General features: G+C 40.3%; 6 protein-coding genes and 1 long non-coding RNA gene across 13 annotated transcripts in view; 5 read left to right on the top strand and 2 right to left on the bottom strand.

Moving 5' to 3' along the window:
- Positions 1 to 188: 188 nt before the first annotated feature.
- Positions 189 to 3,473, top strand: LOC130687693 (TBC1 domain family member 23-like). The gene is made up of 11 exons (XM_057510866.2): positions 189 to 306; positions 375 to 797; positions 863 to 986; positions 1,047 to 1,171; positions 1,225 to 1,372; positions 1,446 to 1,691; positions 1,759 to 2,302; positions 2,361 to 2,453; positions 2,517 to 2,664; positions 2,726 to 2,920; positions 2,983 to 3,473. The coding sequence occupies exons 1-11, from the start codon at positions 272 to 274 to the stop codon at positions 3,065 to 3,067; spliced, it is 2,166 nt and encodes a 721-aa protein (XP_057366849.1). The 5' UTR covers positions 189 to 271; the 3' UTR covers positions 3,068 to 3,473.
- A 98-nt stretch (positions 3,474 to 3,571) lies between these two features.
- On the top strand, positions 3,572 to 6,146 carry LOC130687720 (uncharacterized). The gene is made up of 5 exons (XR_009000229.2): positions 3,572 to 3,871; positions 4,213 to 4,445; positions 5,134 to 5,473; positions 5,785 to 5,936; positions 6,005 to 6,146. It is a non-coding gene; the product is annotated as an uncharacterized LOC130687720 (long non-coding RNA).
- LOC130687695 (uncharacterized) lies at positions 3,909 to 6,542 on the bottom strand. The gene is made up of 8 exons (XM_057510869.1): positions 6,404 to 6,542; positions 5,999 to 6,326; positions 5,777 to 5,931; positions 5,515 to 5,716; positions 5,157 to 5,455; positions 4,951 to 5,088; positions 4,644 to 4,878; positions 3,909 to 4,565 (listed from the first exon to the last, which is right to left on the bottom strand). Exons 1-8 carry the CDS (start codon positions 6,539 to 6,541, stop codon positions 4,093 to 4,095), a joined length of 1,968 nt encoding a protein of 655 aa, XP_057366852.1. The 5' UTR covers position 6,542; the 3' UTR covers positions 3,909 to 4,092.
- A 1,029-nt stretch (positions 6,543 to 7,571) lies between these two features.
- Positions 7,572 to 16,826, top strand: part of LOC130687705 (pancreatic triacylglycerol lipase-like) — a 31,731-nt gene continuing 22,476 nt past the window's right edge. The window contains exons 1-8 of one of the 2 annotated variants that reach the window (XM_057510881.2): positions 7,572 to 7,653; positions 7,718 to 7,796; positions 7,863 to 8,014; positions 8,078 to 8,323; positions 8,392 to 8,573; positions 8,631 to 8,670; positions 8,736 to 8,889; positions 8,969 to 9,028. In XM_057510881.2, the coding sequence (XP_057366864.2) occupies positions 7,596 to 7,653; positions 7,718 to 7,796; positions 7,863 to 8,014; positions 8,078 to 8,323; positions 8,392 to 8,573; positions 8,631 to 8,670; positions 8,736 to 8,889; positions 8,969 to 9,026 (969 nt within the window). In that variant the 5' untranslated portion in view covers positions 7,572 to 7,595 and the 3' untranslated portion in view covers positions 9,027 to 9,028. Of the gene's footprint in view, positions 7,654 to 7,717; positions 7,797 to 7,862; positions 8,015 to 8,077; positions 8,324 to 8,391; positions 8,574 to 8,630; positions 8,671 to 8,735; positions 8,890 to 8,968; positions 9,200 to 16,826 lie in introns of those variants that run through there. The other variant, XM_059495115.1, reaches the window with a different exon arrangement.
- LOC130687708 (pancreatic triacylglycerol lipase-like) lies at positions 9,613 to 11,341 on the top strand. Its single transcript, XM_057510885.2, has 8 exons — positions 9,613 to 9,772; positions 9,870 to 9,948; positions 10,013 to 10,164; positions 10,234 to 10,479; positions 10,551 to 10,732; positions 10,799 to 10,838; positions 10,917 to 11,073; positions 11,154 to 11,341. The coding sequence occupies exons 1-8, from the start codon at positions 9,727 to 9,729 to the stop codon at positions 11,209 to 11,211; spliced, it is 960 nt and encodes a 319-aa protein (XP_057366868.1). The 5' UTR covers positions 9,613 to 9,726; the 3' UTR covers positions 11,212 to 11,341.
- Positions 11,480 to 14,585, top strand: LOC130687706 (lipase member I-like). Of its 3 annotated transcripts, none has more exons than XM_059495112.1 (9): positions 11,480 to 11,706; positions 11,768 to 11,942; positions 12,000 to 12,151; positions 12,222 to 12,467; positions 12,531 to 12,712; positions 12,823 to 12,995; positions 13,062 to 13,478; positions 13,549 to 13,651; positions 13,734 to 14,585. In XM_059495112.1, exons 1-7 carry the CDS (start codon positions 11,646 to 11,648, stop codon positions 13,117 to 13,119), a joined length of 1,047 nt encoding a protein of 348 aa, XP_059351095.1. In that variant the 5' UTR covers positions 11,480 to 11,645; the 3' UTR covers positions 13,120 to 13,478; positions 13,549 to 13,651; positions 13,734 to 14,585. The 3 variants fall into 3 exon arrangements, with proteins under 3 accessions (XP_059351095.1, XP_059351096.1, XP_059351094.1); XM_059495113.1 differs by having other exon boundaries at positions 13,062 to 13,651; positions 13,734 to 13,792; positions 13,860 to 14,585; XM_059495111.1 differs by having other exon boundaries at positions 13,062 to 13,651.
- Positions 13,702 to 16,790, bottom strand: LOC130687699 (late secretory pathway protein AVL9 homolog). Of its 4 annotated transcripts, none has more exons than XM_059495103.1 (10): positions 16,349 to 16,789; positions 16,061 to 16,289; positions 15,716 to 15,979; positions 15,519 to 15,637; positions 15,369 to 15,449; positions 15,166 to 15,300; positions 14,876 to 15,098; positions 14,637 to 14,817; positions 14,482 to 14,570; positions 13,702 to 14,408 (listed from the first exon to the last, which is right to left on the bottom strand). In XM_059495103.1, the coding sequence occupies exons 1-10, from the start codon at positions 16,688 to 16,690 to the stop codon at positions 14,266 to 14,268; spliced, it is 1,806 nt and encodes a 601-aa protein (XP_059351086.1). In that variant the 5' UTR covers positions 16,691 to 16,789; the 3' UTR covers positions 13,702 to 14,265. The 4 variants fall into 4 exon arrangements, with proteins under 4 accessions (XP_059351086.1, XP_059351085.1, XP_059351084.1 ...); XM_059495102.1 differs by having other exon boundaries at positions 14,637 to 14,814; positions 15,519 to 15,646; positions 16,349 to 16,788; XM_059495101.1 differs by having other exon boundaries at positions 15,519 to 15,646; positions 16,349 to 16,787.

Here is a 16,826-nt window from a genome sequence, read left to right as displayed (position 1 = left end):
TCAGTTTATTATCACCACTCAAGAAATAAATAATGTTCGGATTATCTAAGTTCATTCAGATTTTGTGGAAATCGCCTAATACAAAGTGGGACAGGAAAGAAACTAGATAAAGAGAAATAAAACATAGTTGTGCATAAATTAGAGATAAAAATTCAACTCAGTAACACGAACGCTATTTATCAGGCTATTCGTAAACAGGCAGAGCCTTAGAGGCGGGGCTTGCATAAAATAGCTGACGAAACACACAACAGCTGGGTATTTGACAGGTGCAATGGCTGACGATTTAGAGACAGAGGATGGCTCTTGGTAGTTATTAATTCTTTCACCGTTAAAAGTATGAAATAAGTAACACGATTCCCAATTTTTTTCTATAGGATCTTAGCTCTAGAAGGAGCACTAGATGAACAATGTAGCCTGCATGACCTGCGATTGATCTGCCGCAGTAAAAGCATCCCCGATTCCATGCGTGGCCAAGTTTGGCATCGGTTATTGGGATCATCTACCGGCTCTACCAGTGGGCTCGAACGATTCAACGAAATTTTCGATCTGACGAATCAATCGAAACTAAGAGAAGACTGCAATATCTTAGTAGAAAAGTTGGACAATGAAGAAGAAGACAAAGTTTCCATCCTATCTGATCTTGAGTCTCTGGTTACGCACTATTGCAAAACTCACAACGTGAACTACGAACCAAACAGTGGCTGGCTTCATATTCTCACACCATTGGTCTCCTTAAAACTCCCCAAAAATGAACTTTACAGCTATTTCAATGCAATTTTAGATTCATATATTCCAAGGTAATGGCACTAAAGAAAAATTTCATTCATGTTATTCAGTTTCATCAACTATTACTTCTGTACAGGCAGTGCCATTTTAATGGTGTAGCTATGCATCTATTTCGACTACTTTTGCTGTACCATGAACCAGAGCTCTGTTCCTTCCTAGATTCACACAAAATTGCCCCTAATTTATATACACAGAATTGGGTAAACAAGCTCACTCGCTTGATTTAATCAATGGTTGTTCATTTTATATATCTTTGTTAGTTCCTCTCCCTTTTTGCTGCCTTGAGTGATTTGCCAGCTGTACTAGCTCTATGGGATTATTACTTCATTCGAGGCGATCCGTTTTTAATATTCTTCCTCTCCTTAGTGCTCGTCATCAACGCCAAGTAAGAATACCTTATCTTAAAATGTCGGTGATAATTGATTTGTTTTTAAACAGGGATGAGATCATGGCTCACAAGGGTGAAAAGGAAAAAATTTTGGAAACTATCGCAGAACTTCCTCAACAAATGGAAGCCGGCGATATTCATGACTTTTGCTCATTAGCTGTTCTCTATTCGGCACAAACTCCTTTTTCGTACAAGAGGGTAAGTCGAATTTTAACAGTGCCGCAAGTAAAAAGAAGACTGCTTTAACGTGCAGTATATTCTTTTGGTTTAGGATTACCATCAAGCCCTCTTTGGTGAAGAAACGTCGGAAAAAACAACGGATCTTTTGGTTCTGTCCCAAGCTCTTTGCCTTCCTGTTTCTGTACAGGAATTGCTAGTCAGCTGCCGTTTATTGAATCCGCCGACAAAAGCCGATGCCGAGACGAGAGCGTTGCGCTTTTTTCTTGTTGATTGTCGGCCTGCCGAGCAGTACAACGCTGGCCATCTTCCTACAGCCTTTCATCTTGATTCAAACCTTGTAAGACCATTATTCTACAACAATAATTTTACGCCTCTTTTAAATTCATTAATCTTATGCGCAATAGATGTTAACTGAGCCTCAAGCTTTCAATGTTGCTGTGCAAGCGCTACTCTCCTCTCAGAAACAGTCAATTGCTGCGCAATCGGCTGCCGGAGGGGAGCACTTGGTGTTTTTTGGTTCGGGCAGAGAAGCAGAAGATCAATATGTACATATGGTCGTCGCCTTTTTCCTTCAAAGACATGTTCAGTTTGTCGGCCTTGTCCAAGGCGGTTTCCATGCTGTGCATCAGGCTCTTGTTGCAGCTCAGATGGAAAGCGGGATTGCTGCCACGTCGACATTCGTTGAACCTGTCGGACTAGTTGATCACAATCCATCATTGTGCCTTGTCTGTAGTGCCAACAAATCGGATGCAACGCCGACAGCTGCTGGCAAAGGCAATACTAGTGGATCACCTCAATGCACGGTGGGATCTTCTTCCTCTAACAAAACGGACTTCTTTGGTCGGATGCGTTCAAAGTCTGCAGTAGTCAAAGACAAATTGCTCGATTACATTGTCAATCCTATTTCAGTTGGAGATAATGAAACAACACCAAAAACCAAAAGCAAAGGTATGTTTTGTAATTGCTATTTTAAATTTTCTTGCTTCATGTGTTCTTCAAAAAGTAGATCAGCCCAGCACTGTGGGGAAGAGCAAAGGAGCCGGAAAACTGTATCGAAATATTGCGCCCGTCTTTTCGATCGACGATGATCAAGATGGAGGTAATCGTCGTTAAATCAACTGTAACGAACGAAATTACTTACAATTCTTTATTTATAAAAAAGACGATCCATCATTCGAGGGAAGTTCTGAACGAGAGGCTGATGCTCCGAATCAGGAACTCGTAGCCATATCCTCATGGCTCAAGAGACCAGACGTTATCAACTCTTTCCGCTGCCACGAAGTAAAAGAGAGTGGGCATGCTTTTCCAAGGTAATTATTATTTGAACTCTTTTACATCTGCATTTATACGATTGTAATTCTTTGTCTGTAGCTACCTGCTTATTACGTCAAGTCACCTGTATGCTCTGCGAGAAATCGAGGATCGTCCGGGTTTCGCTCGCATTAGCGTTAATCGCTCGTTGTCCTCCATCATGAAGATCACCAGCAAAAAACGGCATCCGGAATTCATCACCTTCAAATATGGCAACATGAAGGGTGAAGAAACTATAATTGTAGATTTAGACAGGTAAGTCTCGTGTGTGAAATAATAGTAAAACAGTATTGAAAAAAAAGACTTTGTAATTATAGATTTGTCGTCCCTCAAGCTGGAGATGCTGTTAAGTTGGTAAAATTGCAACTATTCAATAACAGCTCAACTAATGCGAATAGCTGATTGGAAGCTCCGAGATGTGTGGGAATTGAGAACTACGACACATTTCCTTTTCAGCAAACTTATTAATTCCAATTCTCCTGTTCTAAAACATTTTCCAGTCAGGTTGATTTCGGTTACCGAAAAAAAAGTATATTCCATCTCTCGTCGGCAAGTTAAAGTATCACTTTGATTTAACTGCTGTTGATTGCCAATCTACGGTAGGTGTGACCAGTAAAATTAATTCAATGATAAGTGAAATCTTCTTTGGTAGCACCTCCATTAGATGTTTTATTGTTTTCAAAAATTGTTCCAATTTAATGTCGTTCTAGATGATAGGTGGTTGTGTTTCCATTCTGTATTTGTATCGCTAACTTCCCCTATTCAAACTTCTATGATTCAACCAGAGGAAATATATTCGTAAGCTAAACGCGTAAGATTTCCCTTCTAAAGGTGCTTTTTTATAGGAATGTTTTACCAATTGCTGATGTGAAAAATATCGTCCCAAATCTGGCAACACTCGTGACGTTTGTGAGACGTTTTAACGAATGCAAACAAACAGCCCTACGGAATTGGCGGGGATTTTTTTAACGCCCGTCAATCAAGACAACTGCGAAAATGCGGTTAAAGACTGGACTCATGCGTAGATCATAATCACGTCTTTGTAGACATGCAAACAAATGCTCAATCGCTTAAAACTTCATAAAACGATAATGAGTTTAGCATGTTTGTAGCTTAATCTGACATAACGCAGGCAGATCGTTGAATCACGTATACATCATAGACTTTTCCCACTTTGCATACATGCAAGAGACAACCGTATATCTGGTAAGTTATCAAAAGGAAAAACAGTTGAAAGAATGTATGCTTTTTTGCAGTTGTACTCAATAATGCCTTTATTATAAGATCAATGATGGACATTCATATTGGTGCATCAGTGGCGATGTGTTTTCAAAATAATAAGCTATATGGCATGTAACATATGTTTTAAACAGATGCAAACAAAAAATACTTAATGTGAATTGAGAATAATGTTGATGATGCCATCCTCAAAACATCTGTTCATCGAGCAGGAAACCACTGAAATGAGTTGTCATATCTATGTCCTCATAGTTGCCTCCTCCTGAAGCTGATTGCAGCACTAAATGAATTTTGTCTTTCTTCTTCAGGTTCAGGATCGTTTGCAGTGAAAGAGAGAAAAAGCCCTTATGATCACTTCCATAGATACTGGCCACATCTTCGACATCATTGAGAACCAACGTTACAGACACGTGCTGGGCCTTTTCGCGCTTGAGGGCACCGAAAGAGAATCTGAAGACGTATGTTCCAGATTTTGGAACAGTGAAGACGCCCTTCTTCGCGTCCATTCCACCACCTTGGTTTGATCTTGTAATCTCGAAAGGTAAGATCGATTGCATATGGCCTCTTCCTTCCAAGTAGAATGGTGTTTTCCGTAGAACGTAGAAATGGACAAGAGAAGAAATGACGTCCGCCTTTCCAATCCACGTCTCGCGAGGTGTGGCTTCATTCCAACATTTGAAAATAACTGTTAGGACCGACATTCTTTTTGTTCTTTTTGCTTTTTAAAAGTCGAATTTACATAGTGTCATGTTGCAGTAAACCATTTCAATGTGGTCATCGGCTTTGACGGGATAAATTCCACTTAGACCGTGACCCACTGCCTTTAAATCGTGACAGTTGGCAGGCATCCTCGTCAATGATTTTCCTTGAGGGCGATCCCATCGTCTCCTCAATTCGGCTATCTCATAGTTCTGCCTTTGTTGGCTGTTGAACAGCTCTTTCAAATCGCTGGCAAGCTTCTCGTCTATTGATTCCTGTCGTACAATTTAAAATGTTATTAATTAACACCATGTTTACCACCACACCATTCGTCAATTCGCGTATACTAGTTTGCGCATTTGCGAGTTGTTCGTCCGATTCTGCCTAACTAGGAAGACGTTTAGCCGACCCACTGAGTTTCTTATTCTCAATGCTTGTCTTTGTATTCGTTCGTCGGCTTTGTCTAATCTCTGAATAAGTGAATCCTACAGAGAAAAGTGAATAACATCAAGAACTTAAACAACGTTTAGAAACAGTTTAGTGAAACACTTGCAAGTTGTTCTGGAGAAACAAACGAAGAGACGGAGACCTTTCCTTCACCTGGCGTTTGAGTCATATCGCAAAAAATGGTTTCCATCACTCCGGATCGCTGGACGGAGTAAAAACCAGAAATGGAGTGGCCATTACGGCGCAGATCTTGGCAAGAATTTGGCAACGGTTTAGAAATTTGTACTGGCTGACGTCCATAGCATTCCAAACGACTCAGACTATGCCGGCCGGAAGATGGTTGAGTTAAAATCCGACCGAAATTCAACCGCGTAACTGGAAGAGAGGATTTGTCCGTGATGATACCTGAAGAAGATATTAAAGGTGAATATGTTTTTACATAATAAAAAAATGGTAAAATTTGCCTTTGTCTGAAGTCTCAATCGGCGAAAGGGCATTGCAATTGCATTGCAATTTACGATCAAGACATGAATTTTCCAGTGCACATTGACATTTGGATTGAACTGAATTTCCACCAGTAAAGTCGTTTCGTCTCACTCCATTTCGATCAGTCCACCAACTTTGCGGCTCACCATTGAATTCCATGGGAGCCATTTTACAATCGTACTGTTTAATTCAGTTACGTTGCAATAACGATTCTCTACATTGATTAACAATTTCTTTTACCTGGATAGATTGCCTGCAAACGGAAGATAATTGAATGAGGGAGATGATTTGCCTCATGGATGCGTTGTAGTTGATAAACCGGCTGTAGCATCCTGCATCCCAGCATTGGCCAACATCGGTGGACGACTCGCTATCATGCAGAATCGACGTTGACCCTATGGTAAGCGAATAAATGTTTGAGAGTACTCACAACGAAACTGTACATCGTACTTTATTGACAACCTGTAGTCATGTTACACCAGACATAAACGGGTGTATCTCCTGTCCTATGGCCGTCGGGATCGATCCAGTACATCCCAGATTTAAGCGCTTCATCGGAGTGTCTCAGTTCTTCACACGAACTGGCAATCACTGGCGTAGAAGACGTAAGTTCCGATGGTTTGACAGGTTCTCTTCTTTCTTCTTGCAGGACTTGGAGCTTTTCTTCCAATCTGGCAACAATTTGTTTGAGGGCTTGAATTTCCATCTCATGTTTCCGTATTTCGTCCTTGTGCTGTGTGTGTGCCGCAACGTCGACGACCACTTGTTGGTAAGTCTCTTTCAGGATTTTCTAACAGTTTCAAAAAGACACAAGCAAAACACAATCATTCTCCGTTAACATCAATCGGATTTTCGAACACTTTTTACCACATCGTCTCGCAATTTCTGGAGTTGAACGTGAACATCGTCGGTCGCTTGAACGAGTCCATCGCTTTCGGAGACCGGCAGCAATACCGCAAAAACCGCTCTGTATAGCAAGAAGAGAGAGAAAAAACGAATCGCCATCTTTAATGATGGGAGTCGAATGAAGCTAACGCCTCTAGAGAGTTTTGAACGAATCGTAGGCCTGTGCGGTGACCGCCTTATGCAACTTTTCAACAAGCGTGTAAATATTATTTGATGGCAAGCACAGACGCTTCATGCTCTTCTGGATGAGATTTCACTGACGAGGGTCAATGTTTGGGTAATCTTTTATCTTTTAGCGTTTTTCGGCATTTTCAAGAACGCGACAATGAACTCGATATCCTATTGCCCAGCACGACAGCCCATTTGACGTCTGGCCTCGACGAAGCGCTGAATACCATTAGAATTGACCCAAATTAAATACCATTCTCACACAAAGTCTCTGCCACTCTACACTTCTCTACTCGTTCATATCTTGTAAATATTTTAGGCTTGTTTTATTTTTTCAGAGCGTGTCAGAAATGGGGCTATATGATGTGTTGATTCAACCGCCCAGCTGTAATAGTAAACAGTGATGATAGACACGCCGCGTTTGCATAGCTGAGCGTCTGGCTGATAAGATCTGTTATGCATGGACGCGAAACTTTGAAAAACTCCCACACCTGAACCAAGAAAGTCATCTTCTATACCAACATATTTTGTTTTCTTTTCTACTGCCGACAGATTCTAGGCTATGTCGTTTAAAAACTGTTAAGCGCAACGGCCGAGAAATGTTGCTTCAAATTGAAAAGCATCTTCTGTCGACATTTAAGTACCAATGGTTTTTACTTTCTGCGATTTTTGTGGATTGCGTTGTTTTAATCGTCATGTTGATTGGGATTTTCCAATGTGTTTTGGTAACAACTTCGTCAGTAGTGGGTAAACAAGTAGGATACTCTTAGCCCAGACTTGTTAATGATAGTAGACCGTTGTAATCTCAGCATACCTAAACTACCTATGTGTAATTGTACAGTATGGGATTCCCAACTTTGCATAATAATATCGATGGGAACATCCGTTATTGATAAGAAAAAATTTTTTTTTTCTAAAATCGGTAGACTATATAAACAACTGATTTTGTGAAATAGGACATGCTCTCAGTTGCCTCCTTCCAAAAATGAAAATCTTTCAAGCAATCTTGTTGGTTTCGCTTTGTGCCATCACTTACATTGAAGGTATTAAATAATTGTTAGATTTTCAAATAATTGTATTACAATTTCATCTTCCTTTTTCAAACAGGTAAGAGTGTTGGAGACGTGAATCGCAGCAATGGCAAAGCCGATCCTATTACCTTCACGCATTTCAACCTATGGACAAGGTAAATCATTATAATTTTTCTATTCTATGCAGAGGTATGTACTCACGTCACACTATTTTTGAACAGGAATAATCCAACTACCCTACAAGAACTGTTTATTGGCGATATTTCTACTTTAACTGGATCGAATTTCGACACGTCCAAGCCCACCAAAGTGTTTGCTCACGGCTGGAGAATGAACGGCTATGATAACGATGCCGTGATTAATCTAAGAAATGGTATAGTTTTAAATTGCACACATTCAAATGGTATCCACATTCTCATTGCATTTGTCGTATCAGAATTCCTCGCAAACGAAGATTGCAATTTTATTGCTGTGGATTGGGAAGAGTTGGCTAACAATATCAACTATTATTCATCGGCAGCCAACACTCAGCCAGTTGGACTCTTAACTGGCGACTTCCTTAACTTTCTAGTTGCGCAAGGATCGGACGTCAACCAGTTTCATGTCATCGGTTTCAGTCTGGGAGCTCACGTTGCTGGTAAAGCTGGCGCTGTTCTAAATGGGCGCATTCCACGGATTACTGGTACTTAGGTTTTATTTTCAAAGAGGCACAATAATCCGTCTAACAAGATAATCAATTCGTAACCCTAGGTCTTGATCCAGCTTATCCTGGCTTCTCCGTCGCGAATACGGATGAAAGACTAGACGTAACTGATGCCCAATTTGTTGATGTTATGCATACGAATAGCGCGTCATTACTGGATGGTGGACTTAGTTTCCCAGTTTCCATCGGACATGTAGATTTCTGGCCGAACGGTGGCATTGTCCAGCCGGTAATTTCATCTACCAATTATTTTGAGACATTTAATCACTGTTGTATTTGATCATAGGGTTGCATCCTTACAGGATCCGATATCCTCGCTATAGCAAGTAAGTCCTTTACAAAAGCCTTTTTAGCTCTATCGACATCAATTAACCAATCGTATCATTTACAGCTGGATGCAGTCATAGTCGAGCTCATCAGTATTTTGCCGAGTCAATCAATGGTGGACGTTTTACCTCCATTCGTTGCACATCCTACGACGATTTCAGTGCAGCTTTATGCAATGGAAATCCACAGGATTTAATGGGCCTGCCCGTCTCTACGACGTAAGTCCTTTTTTTATTTGTTCTGTCATTTGCCTTTCTTGGTGATATAGGGATGTGCATCTAATTTTCATTTCTGCAGAGCTTCTGGGGATTATTACCTCAACACATTCGACGCCGCTCCATTTTCCATGGGTTGATTACGCAGCACACATGAAAAGGCTTTTCATCTATCGTTTTTACTCAAAGACCCAGCGCTATGCCCCTAGTTATGATAATGCTATGGCGTTTTTAATCTCTTTGACATTTTTTTATTGTTGCCAAGTGTGCCAATATCAGAATCGATGTTACAAACGTAAACTCTTGTTACCAACTCGTTTTCTTTATTCATGGGTATAAAGTGACGTATCAACCTTCCAACTGGTTAGCTGCCAATAAAAACAATTTTTATGCGAGTTCGATGGCGATAAATAACGAAACGTTTCGTCATTTATTGTCTCGACGTATAGCAATAACTCACTGATAATGCCACACTTGTCAAAGAAATGGAAAATCCCGAAATGTTTGTTTACTTCGTGATCAGACCTTGTTTTTTTATTATGACTTGTTTACGTCTCTGTAAGCAGGTTAGTTGGTGCGTTGCTAAGTAGTACTGTTAAGTGATTAGTAATAATAGCCTCACTTATCTGACAATAGCAAAACAAAAGCAAACACAATTGTGATAGAAAATGGGGTAAGCTTAGCGTTTCACGCGTGACGTCTTCCTCATTTTGTTCACGTGGAAAAAATTCCAACTCTAGATAAAGCGTCTAACTGAATCCTATAAAAGGATCAATTTCACGACGTCGAAAGAGAGAGTTACGATTGATACTTCATTCGTTACTTGCTGAAAACGTCAAGATGAAATTCTTCGGCGTGTTGTTGCTTGCCGTGTCCGCTGTCTCAGGTCTGAAGAGATTGCTCATATTGGCGTATTATTTCTGTAAATGTTGCAGAGAAGGATGTTTTGATGTATTTTTTTTTTCTTTGTTGATTGTTTTCAGCAAAGAGTCTTTCGGAAAGAAATTTGGGCGAGACCAGAGATTTCATTTCGGATAACACCCATTTCAACTTGTGGACCAGGTAAAAGACACAGCTAATCCGTTAAACACAATTCTAGTTACTACTAACTCTTTGAATTATTTAGGAGCAATCAACTAGTTTTCCAGGAGCTCATCAATGGCAATGGATTGAACTTGGCAACCTCCAACTTTAATGCAAACAAACCGACCAAGATCTTTGCTCACGGATGGCTGATGGACGGTCACAGCAACCCCACTGTTATTGACATGAAAAACGGTAAGGTTTTATTATTTTCTTTTGTATTTGAACAGATTCGTTAATTGTCTGTTATCTTGTTACAAATAGCGTTCCTGAATCACGAAGATTGCAACTTCATCGCAGTTGATTGGGAAACCATGGCTAACAACGCAAACTACTACGCATCTGCAGCTGACACGCTGCCCGTTGGAATTCTCACTGGCCAGTTTATTGACTTCTTGGTTTCTCAAGGTGTTACGTATAGCACCATCCATGTCATCGGCTTCAGCCTGGGTGCCCACGTCGCTGGCAATGCAGGAGCTACTGTTGCTGGAACTCTTCCCCGTATCACTGGTAAAGCCGGACAAATTCCACGAATGGGCATTAGATGAATGTAAACTTTAATGAACATTTCCTATTAATAGGTTTGGATCCTGCTTATCCTGGTTTCTCGGTGGAGAACCCTGGTGAAAGGTTAGACACAACCGATGCCCGTTTCGTCGATGTCATGCACACCAATAGCGCCAAGATCGTCGGTGGTGGTCTCAGTTTCCCAGTCCCCATTGGACACGTCGATTTCTGGCCCAATGGTGGTGTCTCCCAACCGGTAAAGATGATCTACTACCTTTTGGAAATATTGATTTAACGGTTTAATTTCACGTTTATCTATTAGGGATGCTTCGCAACTGGAACTGATATCCTCGATCTTGCTAGTACGTGATCGTTTAAACATTTTGAATCCATAAAGAGATCTAACTCATTTTTCATTTTGATGGCTTATTCGAGTACAGCTGGTTGTAGCCACGGCCGAGCTCCAATTTATTTTACTGAATCGATCACCAGCCGAACACCGTTCACATCGACCCGGTGCGTTGATTACGATACATGGAAAGCCGGAAGTTGCAGCGGTAACGCTCAAACTGCAATGGGACTGTCTGTATCCACATCGTAAGTTATCTCATCAAAAGATATAGTATATCTAATGATGTTGACCTGAATAACCAAAATTGTGTTATCCTATTTAACAGAGCCAGCGGTGAATATTTCCTCGACACCAACTCTGAAGCCCCCTTCGCCCTTGGTTAAGTCATTCGAGGATAACACGACGCATCGATGTCCCAGTATTTTGAACTTCTTTAAAAATGTTTTTAGCTTTTCCAAAACAAAATTTTATGTTCCTTTGCCAATACAATCCGTAAGAGCAGTTATTGCAATAGACATACGGGTACAGACAATGTTGAGTGGCAGGAAACCCAAAACTTAGCTTCCGCCAGTGAGGTTTTTCAATATCCCACATCAGTCTACACACTCCCCCCTGCCAGTAGGAAATCTGAGGTCTTGATGTTTCATTTTCAGGCCGAAATAGGTAATGTAATATGCATATAAAAATTTGAATGAATTTTCTGGTGAGACACACCCAGCCGTTGTCAACGATGTCGAGTTTCATTGTCGTGTTGGATGATTACGTTGTTCTACTCCATGTTTGAAGTTTGCTTAGTGTGGCAAAATTATTTTGTAAAATGACGATGAAACTGCTTATCGTTTTTGGTGTAGCATGGTTGAGCCATTTAGTCACGCCAGGTAATTTCATTCAAAGACAATTTAATTTCGGTTTGCAATTCCTCACCTGATTTCCATGCAGTGCAGATGAAGCGTCAAGCAGTTTTTTCTGTAAAAGATGAAGAGCGGCTATCTCGATGGCAAGAACCAGTCTTGTCATTTATTAAGAAATTGTATCGTGGTAGGGGTAGGAGTATGGCAAGTACCTCATCACGAAACACTATAGACGCCCTCTGCCACTTTAATTTATGGACAAGGTATTAATGAAAATCTATTAATATAATTGACCATGGTGCATTCATTCTTGTTTTTAGAAAGAATCCCTATGTACAAGAAACACTTTTAACTGACGATGTTGCTCTGCTATCCCAATCAAATTTCAATGCTTCTAATCCAACTAGAATGTTTATTCATGGTTGGAACATGAATGGACACAGCCACACTCTTTTGATTAATCTAAAAAATGGTAAATTTTGAGCACAACTGATTAAAATTGTAGTCAACTAACTATTATTAACGAATTTTGATTTTTGTAGAATTCCTTGCTAATGAAGATTGCAATTTTATTGCTGTGGATTGGGAAACGTTGGCAAACACTGGAAGTTATTTCTCGTCGGCATCCAGTACCCAACCGATCGGGGTCGCCACTGGCGATTTCATAAATTTTCTGATTACACAAGGACTAAACGTGAATCAATTACATATTATTGGTTTCAGTTTGGGAGCTCACATTGCAGGCAAAGCTGGGAATCATGCAAGTGAACATATTCGTCAAATCACAGGTATCATTACGAGCATAAACAAAGTCTAATTTAATTTGTTGGAATGAGAATGCTGTTGCCCAGGTTTGGATCCTGCTTATCCAGGATTTTCAATTTCCAATACGGATGCAAGGCTAGACGTGACAGACGCTCTATTCGTTGACATTATCCACTCAAACAGTGCGAATTTATTTGAGGGTGGGCTCAGCTTTCCGACGTCTATTGGACATGTAGATTTCTGGCCAAATGGGGGCATCGTTCAACCAGTAAGTGCAAGCTTAGCTAATGAAGAACTCTTAACTTTGGAACCTAATAACATGTTTTAACCTTTACGAAATAATAATTTATCCCCTTTGTTTCACCGGCAAACGATTAGGGTTGCTCGGAATCAGCAGTATGTAGCCATTCCAGAGCTTTGCTTTATTTTATCGAATCGATAAATGGTAAAACACCATTCACATCAACAAAATGTTGGTCACATGCAGACTGGAAAACAGGACTCTGTAATAACAACACCCAGACAGAGATGGGTTTGCCAGTATCTACACTGTGAGTCTATGACCTTATATATGACATGTCAAATGTATTATTCGAATTGATTTATTTTTTGTGTAGAGCAAATGGAAATTATTATTTGGACACCAACGGTGAAGCCCCTTTTGCACTTGGTTAAAGCAAATAACATTACTTCATCAGTGTATTTTATTTGCTGGCAATAATGGCAATAATCATCATTTTCATTCGAACGCATATTGTTTGTAGCTATAATTCTACGTTGCATGTACAAAAAGAGGGTTGTGGAAAACCGCGTGCCCTTTGGGCCTGCCATGGGCAGTACGACAAGTTGGAGACTGCAGCGCCTGAAACGTGTCCAGTTGTTTCGTGGATGTCATACGTGTCGTTGTGCTATTAGTGGGGCAGTGTCTACGTGTAATTTTACCTGGCCTGTCCTTGAAAAAGGCGTGGTGTTAAGGCATATCCAAGATAATCTTTGGTATAGTAGCATATTCCAAGCAGTACGTGATAAGATAAGTATGATTGCTTAATGTTTGAGTATTAGTATGTTTGGGTAGAGCAGTTATTGTTCTTTGGTGCTACGAAGATCAATACAGAATGACGTGATGACGTAGCATGTAGAGGAACCATAGAAATGGTGAAATGGGCACTGATGGAAAGTGTGGGAGAATGGAGGAAAGCGCACAGAGGTTAATTGAATTGCTTGAGGGAACAATTATTTATTATCCATGTAGCAAAATAGGTTTCATTTGGGCTCCGTTTATTATTTAGCCTCCGGTTAACAGTACATATCAATCCATGGACTACTGAATTAACAAAATGCAAAGTGAGTTTATATATCTACAATACTCAAGCTATGACTGAAACTTTCGTTTCTCCTATTTCAGAACGCGAAAGGATATAGGATTGCTTGGCTATAATCATTGCCAACATGTTCTCCTGTACCGAGCCGCATTTGTTTGAGAGCTATTCCAATCGTGTCACACAAACATGGAAAAAATTGAAAATGGAATGTTTTAATAAAAAAAAAGGACTCGTCACCGTAGTAAAGAAAACAGAACACAAAATTAAATTGCAACTGCAAGCTGAGTATACACGCATGCAAATAAGTGAACGCAAACCGAAATGGATAGGACAACAACGGAAAACACAACAAACCAACGACTTCGATTTTTTTCTCTCGACGTCAATGAAACATTTGACTAGCACGCTGTGCGCAAACAACCTAGTATTGAATTATGTTACGAAACCACAATAATTTAAAGCTACGCATTTTTCCGCTAGTTCTTTATCTTTCTTGCAATCATTCTGTCAAATCAATGTCAGACATTCTCATTCCATTCGGTCCTAGAGTTTCATCGGCTTCCTCAGCTGCTTCGGCCGGCTGGTGCTGGAATGTGCTCCACCAGCTGGAAAGTGCTCCTTTCGCTTGAGATATAGCTCCTCCTACGTTTGCAATTAACAACTTCTGACTTTAAGCACTATGTAAACAAACTTCTTATCGAATGAAATATCTTACCAACAGCTTTGCTGGTCTGGGCTACTGCCCGACTGGTACTGGCAGCAGCATTGGAAATCTTACGACCCTTTTCCGTATTTTGCATCGTTCTGCCAAAAACGAAATGCTAGTTAGGAAAACGTTTTGCAAAAAAAGTATGAAAATCTGACGCATACTGAGTAATTTGGGTGATTTTAAGTTTGACATCTGACATCGATAGCTGCCCAGAAAACATATGACCAGGATGGAGCTCCAAAACAGCAGGATGTGGACTTTCCAACCATTTTGCATAGTTGTTTGTGGTTTTCCAGGCTTGGATAAATGCTGGGTTGAATTCATCTACGTACTTGCATCCTTCTGTGTAAACATGCAAGTTATATATATGTATGAAATGATCGATTTAGGAAATATTTACCATCCAAAAGAGACGTCCGCAGCATAAATAGTAGGTACGTTTTGAACTCGGCCCGCAGCCATTCGTCACCGCCTTCCCATCCAACACCGTCCAAAAACGTGTTATTAGTTCGGTCTTGTATGACGAGACGGACAATGTTGTCTGCAAATCGCATGTCTTCTTTGGTTAATTCCAGCTGTCGACGCAGTTCAGGATCAGAAATGTCGATACGGCCCGACTCCAACTGAAAAAAAAAAAAACGAGTGCAATGAATACACGTATTCACTCATTCGCCAGGGGGAAATATCTACCTCAATAATAGCATCAAAGAGAGTTTTTTTCTGCTTAAACAGGACATTGGTAGCGCCAACAATGTAGCCATGGATATTCGGCTCGCTCAAGAGGTCCAAATACGACAAAGATAAATAGGGGTGACACAAATAACCCTATATAAATCGCAAAGTTGTTTATAGTAGTATTGTAACAGAAAAGATATACCGTATATTTTATTTACATTTCCGAAAAGTTGAAGAGGCAGCCCGCAAGCTTCATTAGGCAGACCGGCTACGAGTGAAGGAGAAATACGGCCTGATTTCTGATCATTCCCAATTTAAAAAAAATCACTGTAGTTTGATAACGATAAAATGTAAATAATAACAAATACTTCGTTTTCCATTTCTTGTGCAGTGGGGGCTTGAAGATCTTCGAAGCTACTTTCTCGGCTTACTTTGCTATCGTCGGTAGCATCAACTGTGGGACTACTAGCTGGTTTGGTAACCATAGCTAATTTATCTTTCCAAGAAGATAATTTTTCTGTCAGTCCATTATAAACACCAGACTGATTTTCAGTTGCCAAAATACCAGATTCTTCCGGTGAAGGAATAAACCGTTTGGGTACTTCTACTGTTTCAACGATGATTGAATCGGTCTGACTAGCTAAGGCGGTGCAATTGTCCAATCCCGTTTCAACTACGCCAGGGAAAAGCGCAAGCATCGCCAGAATGGATGTGGACAAAGGTCTTACTGGTGAGTGAAAGAAGAGGACTCGTTTTTGCAGCAGGATCAGTTTGAAAAGCTGCACTACTTTGTGCCCGAACCTCTCCAGCATCTCACGTAGTGGTAACCCTAGTTATAAAAAAAAAAACGTGGATGGCATTCCAATAAATATCGTCATTAACCAATGAAATGCAAATATGTAATCTTTACCAATAATTGCTTGAGTAGAATTTAATAGGTCAGGATTGAGACACATATTCAGGTTGTTGTATGCATCATGGAGTAGCATAAATTGAGTAAAATCTCCTTCACGGAAATAGGCCTCTGTGATAAGTCCCATTTTGACTTGAATGTGGCCATACAAAGGAAGGTTAGAAAGAACACACACAGCTTTCTGCACAGTGCTTCGGGTTATGTCCGCTGTTTTCTTAGAGAGCATCTTAAAATATGGGGTAAAATTTAGTGGCATTATAATGAGAGCCATATGCATTCTAATACCTTTGCTTCAATTTGGCGGTAGGATGAGACCCCATAAACTGTCTTGCCTGGATGTGTCAAAGACGGAAGATGGAAATAAACAGTGTCTTCAACAAAATTGTGCGATCCATCTGGCATTGCTAGAGAGGGTAGATTTTTCCATGCTTCTGGGCATTCGTGAGATTCGGAAGGAGAGCTTGGGCAGAGAGGAGGATATGAGTACTCAACCTGACATCCCTTTTTATGATGAAAACCAACGACAAGAAGATGTAAAATTGGTGGAGCATCTCGGCTAAACTCCCGAGTAATTGTAGTTGCCCCTTCCTCTTTCTTTTCTTCGTTTTCTGTAACTTGTTCTTCCATTTTTATTTCTTTTAAACGTCCACGAAAGCAACTTTTCCGTCAAATGTCAAAATGTCCTACACACTTCAGATCCTAAAAATCAATAAATCTACAGGCACTCACCAGAGGGCCTAAAAGTTGCAGACGATTTCACGCT

Source organism: Daphnia carinata, chromosome 4 (assembly GCF_022539665.2).
Source record: "Daphnia carinata strain CSIRO-1 chromosome 4, CSIRO_AGI_Dcar_HiC_V3, whole genome shotgun sequence".
Classification (NCBI taxonomy): Eukaryota; Metazoa; Arthropoda; class Branchiopoda; order Diplostraca; family Daphniidae; genus Daphnia; species Daphnia carinata.
The sequence above is the reverse complement of the archived record's forward strand: the minus strand, read 5'-3'. Positions and strand labels throughout refer to the sequence as shown.

Coding starts and splice junctions, on each gene's coding strand:
- LOC130687699 (XM_057510873.2), bottom strand. CDS start 16,690: ATGGAAGAACAAGTTACAGAAAACGAAGAAAAGAAAGAGGAAGGGGCA. Junction 14,571..14,636: donor AAAATCACCCAAATTACTCA/GTATGCGTCAGA, acceptor CGTTTTTGGCAG/AACGATGCAAAATACGGAAA. Junction 14,409..14,481: donor CCAGACCAGCAAAGCTGTTG/GTAAGATATTTC, acceptor TTGCAAACGTAG/GAGGAGCTATATCTCAAGCG.
- LOC130687693 (XM_057510866.2), top strand. CDS start 272: ATGGCTGACGATTTAGAGACAGAGGATGGCTCTTG. Junction 1,373..1,445: donor CTCCTTTTTCGTACAAGAGG/GTAAGTCGAATT, acceptor CTTTTGGTTTAG/GATTACCATCAAGCCCTCTT. Junction 2,454..2,516: donor CGACGATGATCAAGATGGAG/GTAATCGTCGTT, acceptor TTTATAAAAAAG/ACGATCCATCATTCGAGGGA.
- LOC130687695 (XM_057510869.1), bottom strand. CDS start 6,541: ATGGCGATTCGTTTTTTCTCTCTCTTCTTGCTATACAGAGCGGTTTTT. Junction 5,932..5,998: donor CTGGTGTAACATGACTACAG/GTTGTCAATAAA, acceptor CGCTTACCATAG/GGTCAACGTCGATTCTGCAT. Junction 5,456..5,514: donor GATTGAGACTTCAGACAAAG/GCAAATTTTACC, acceptor TATCTTCTTCAG/GTATCATCACGGACAAATCC.
- LOC130687706 (XM_059495112.1), top strand. CDS start 11,646: ATGACGATGAAACTGCTTATCGTTTTTGGTGTAGCATGGTTGAGCCAT. Junction 12,713..12,822: donor ATGGGGGCATCGTTCAACCA/GTAAGTGCAAGC, acceptor GCAAACGATTAG/GGTTGCTCGGAATCAGCAGT. Junction 12,996..13,061: donor GGTTTGCCAGTATCTACACT/GTGAGTCTATGA, acceptor TTTTTTGTGTAG/AGCAAATGGAAATTATTATT.
- LOC130687708 (XM_057510885.2), top strand. CDS start 9,727: ATGAAATTCTTCGGCGTGTTGTTGCTTGCCGTGTCCGCTGTCTCAG. Junction 9,773..9,869: donor TGCCGTGTCCGCTGTCTCAG/GTCTGAAGAGAT, acceptor GATTGTTTTCAG/CAAAGAGTCTTTCGGAAAGA. Junction 11,074..11,153: donor GGACTGTCTGTATCCACATC/GTAAGTTATCTC, acceptor CCTATTTAACAG/AGCCAGCGGTGAATATTTCC.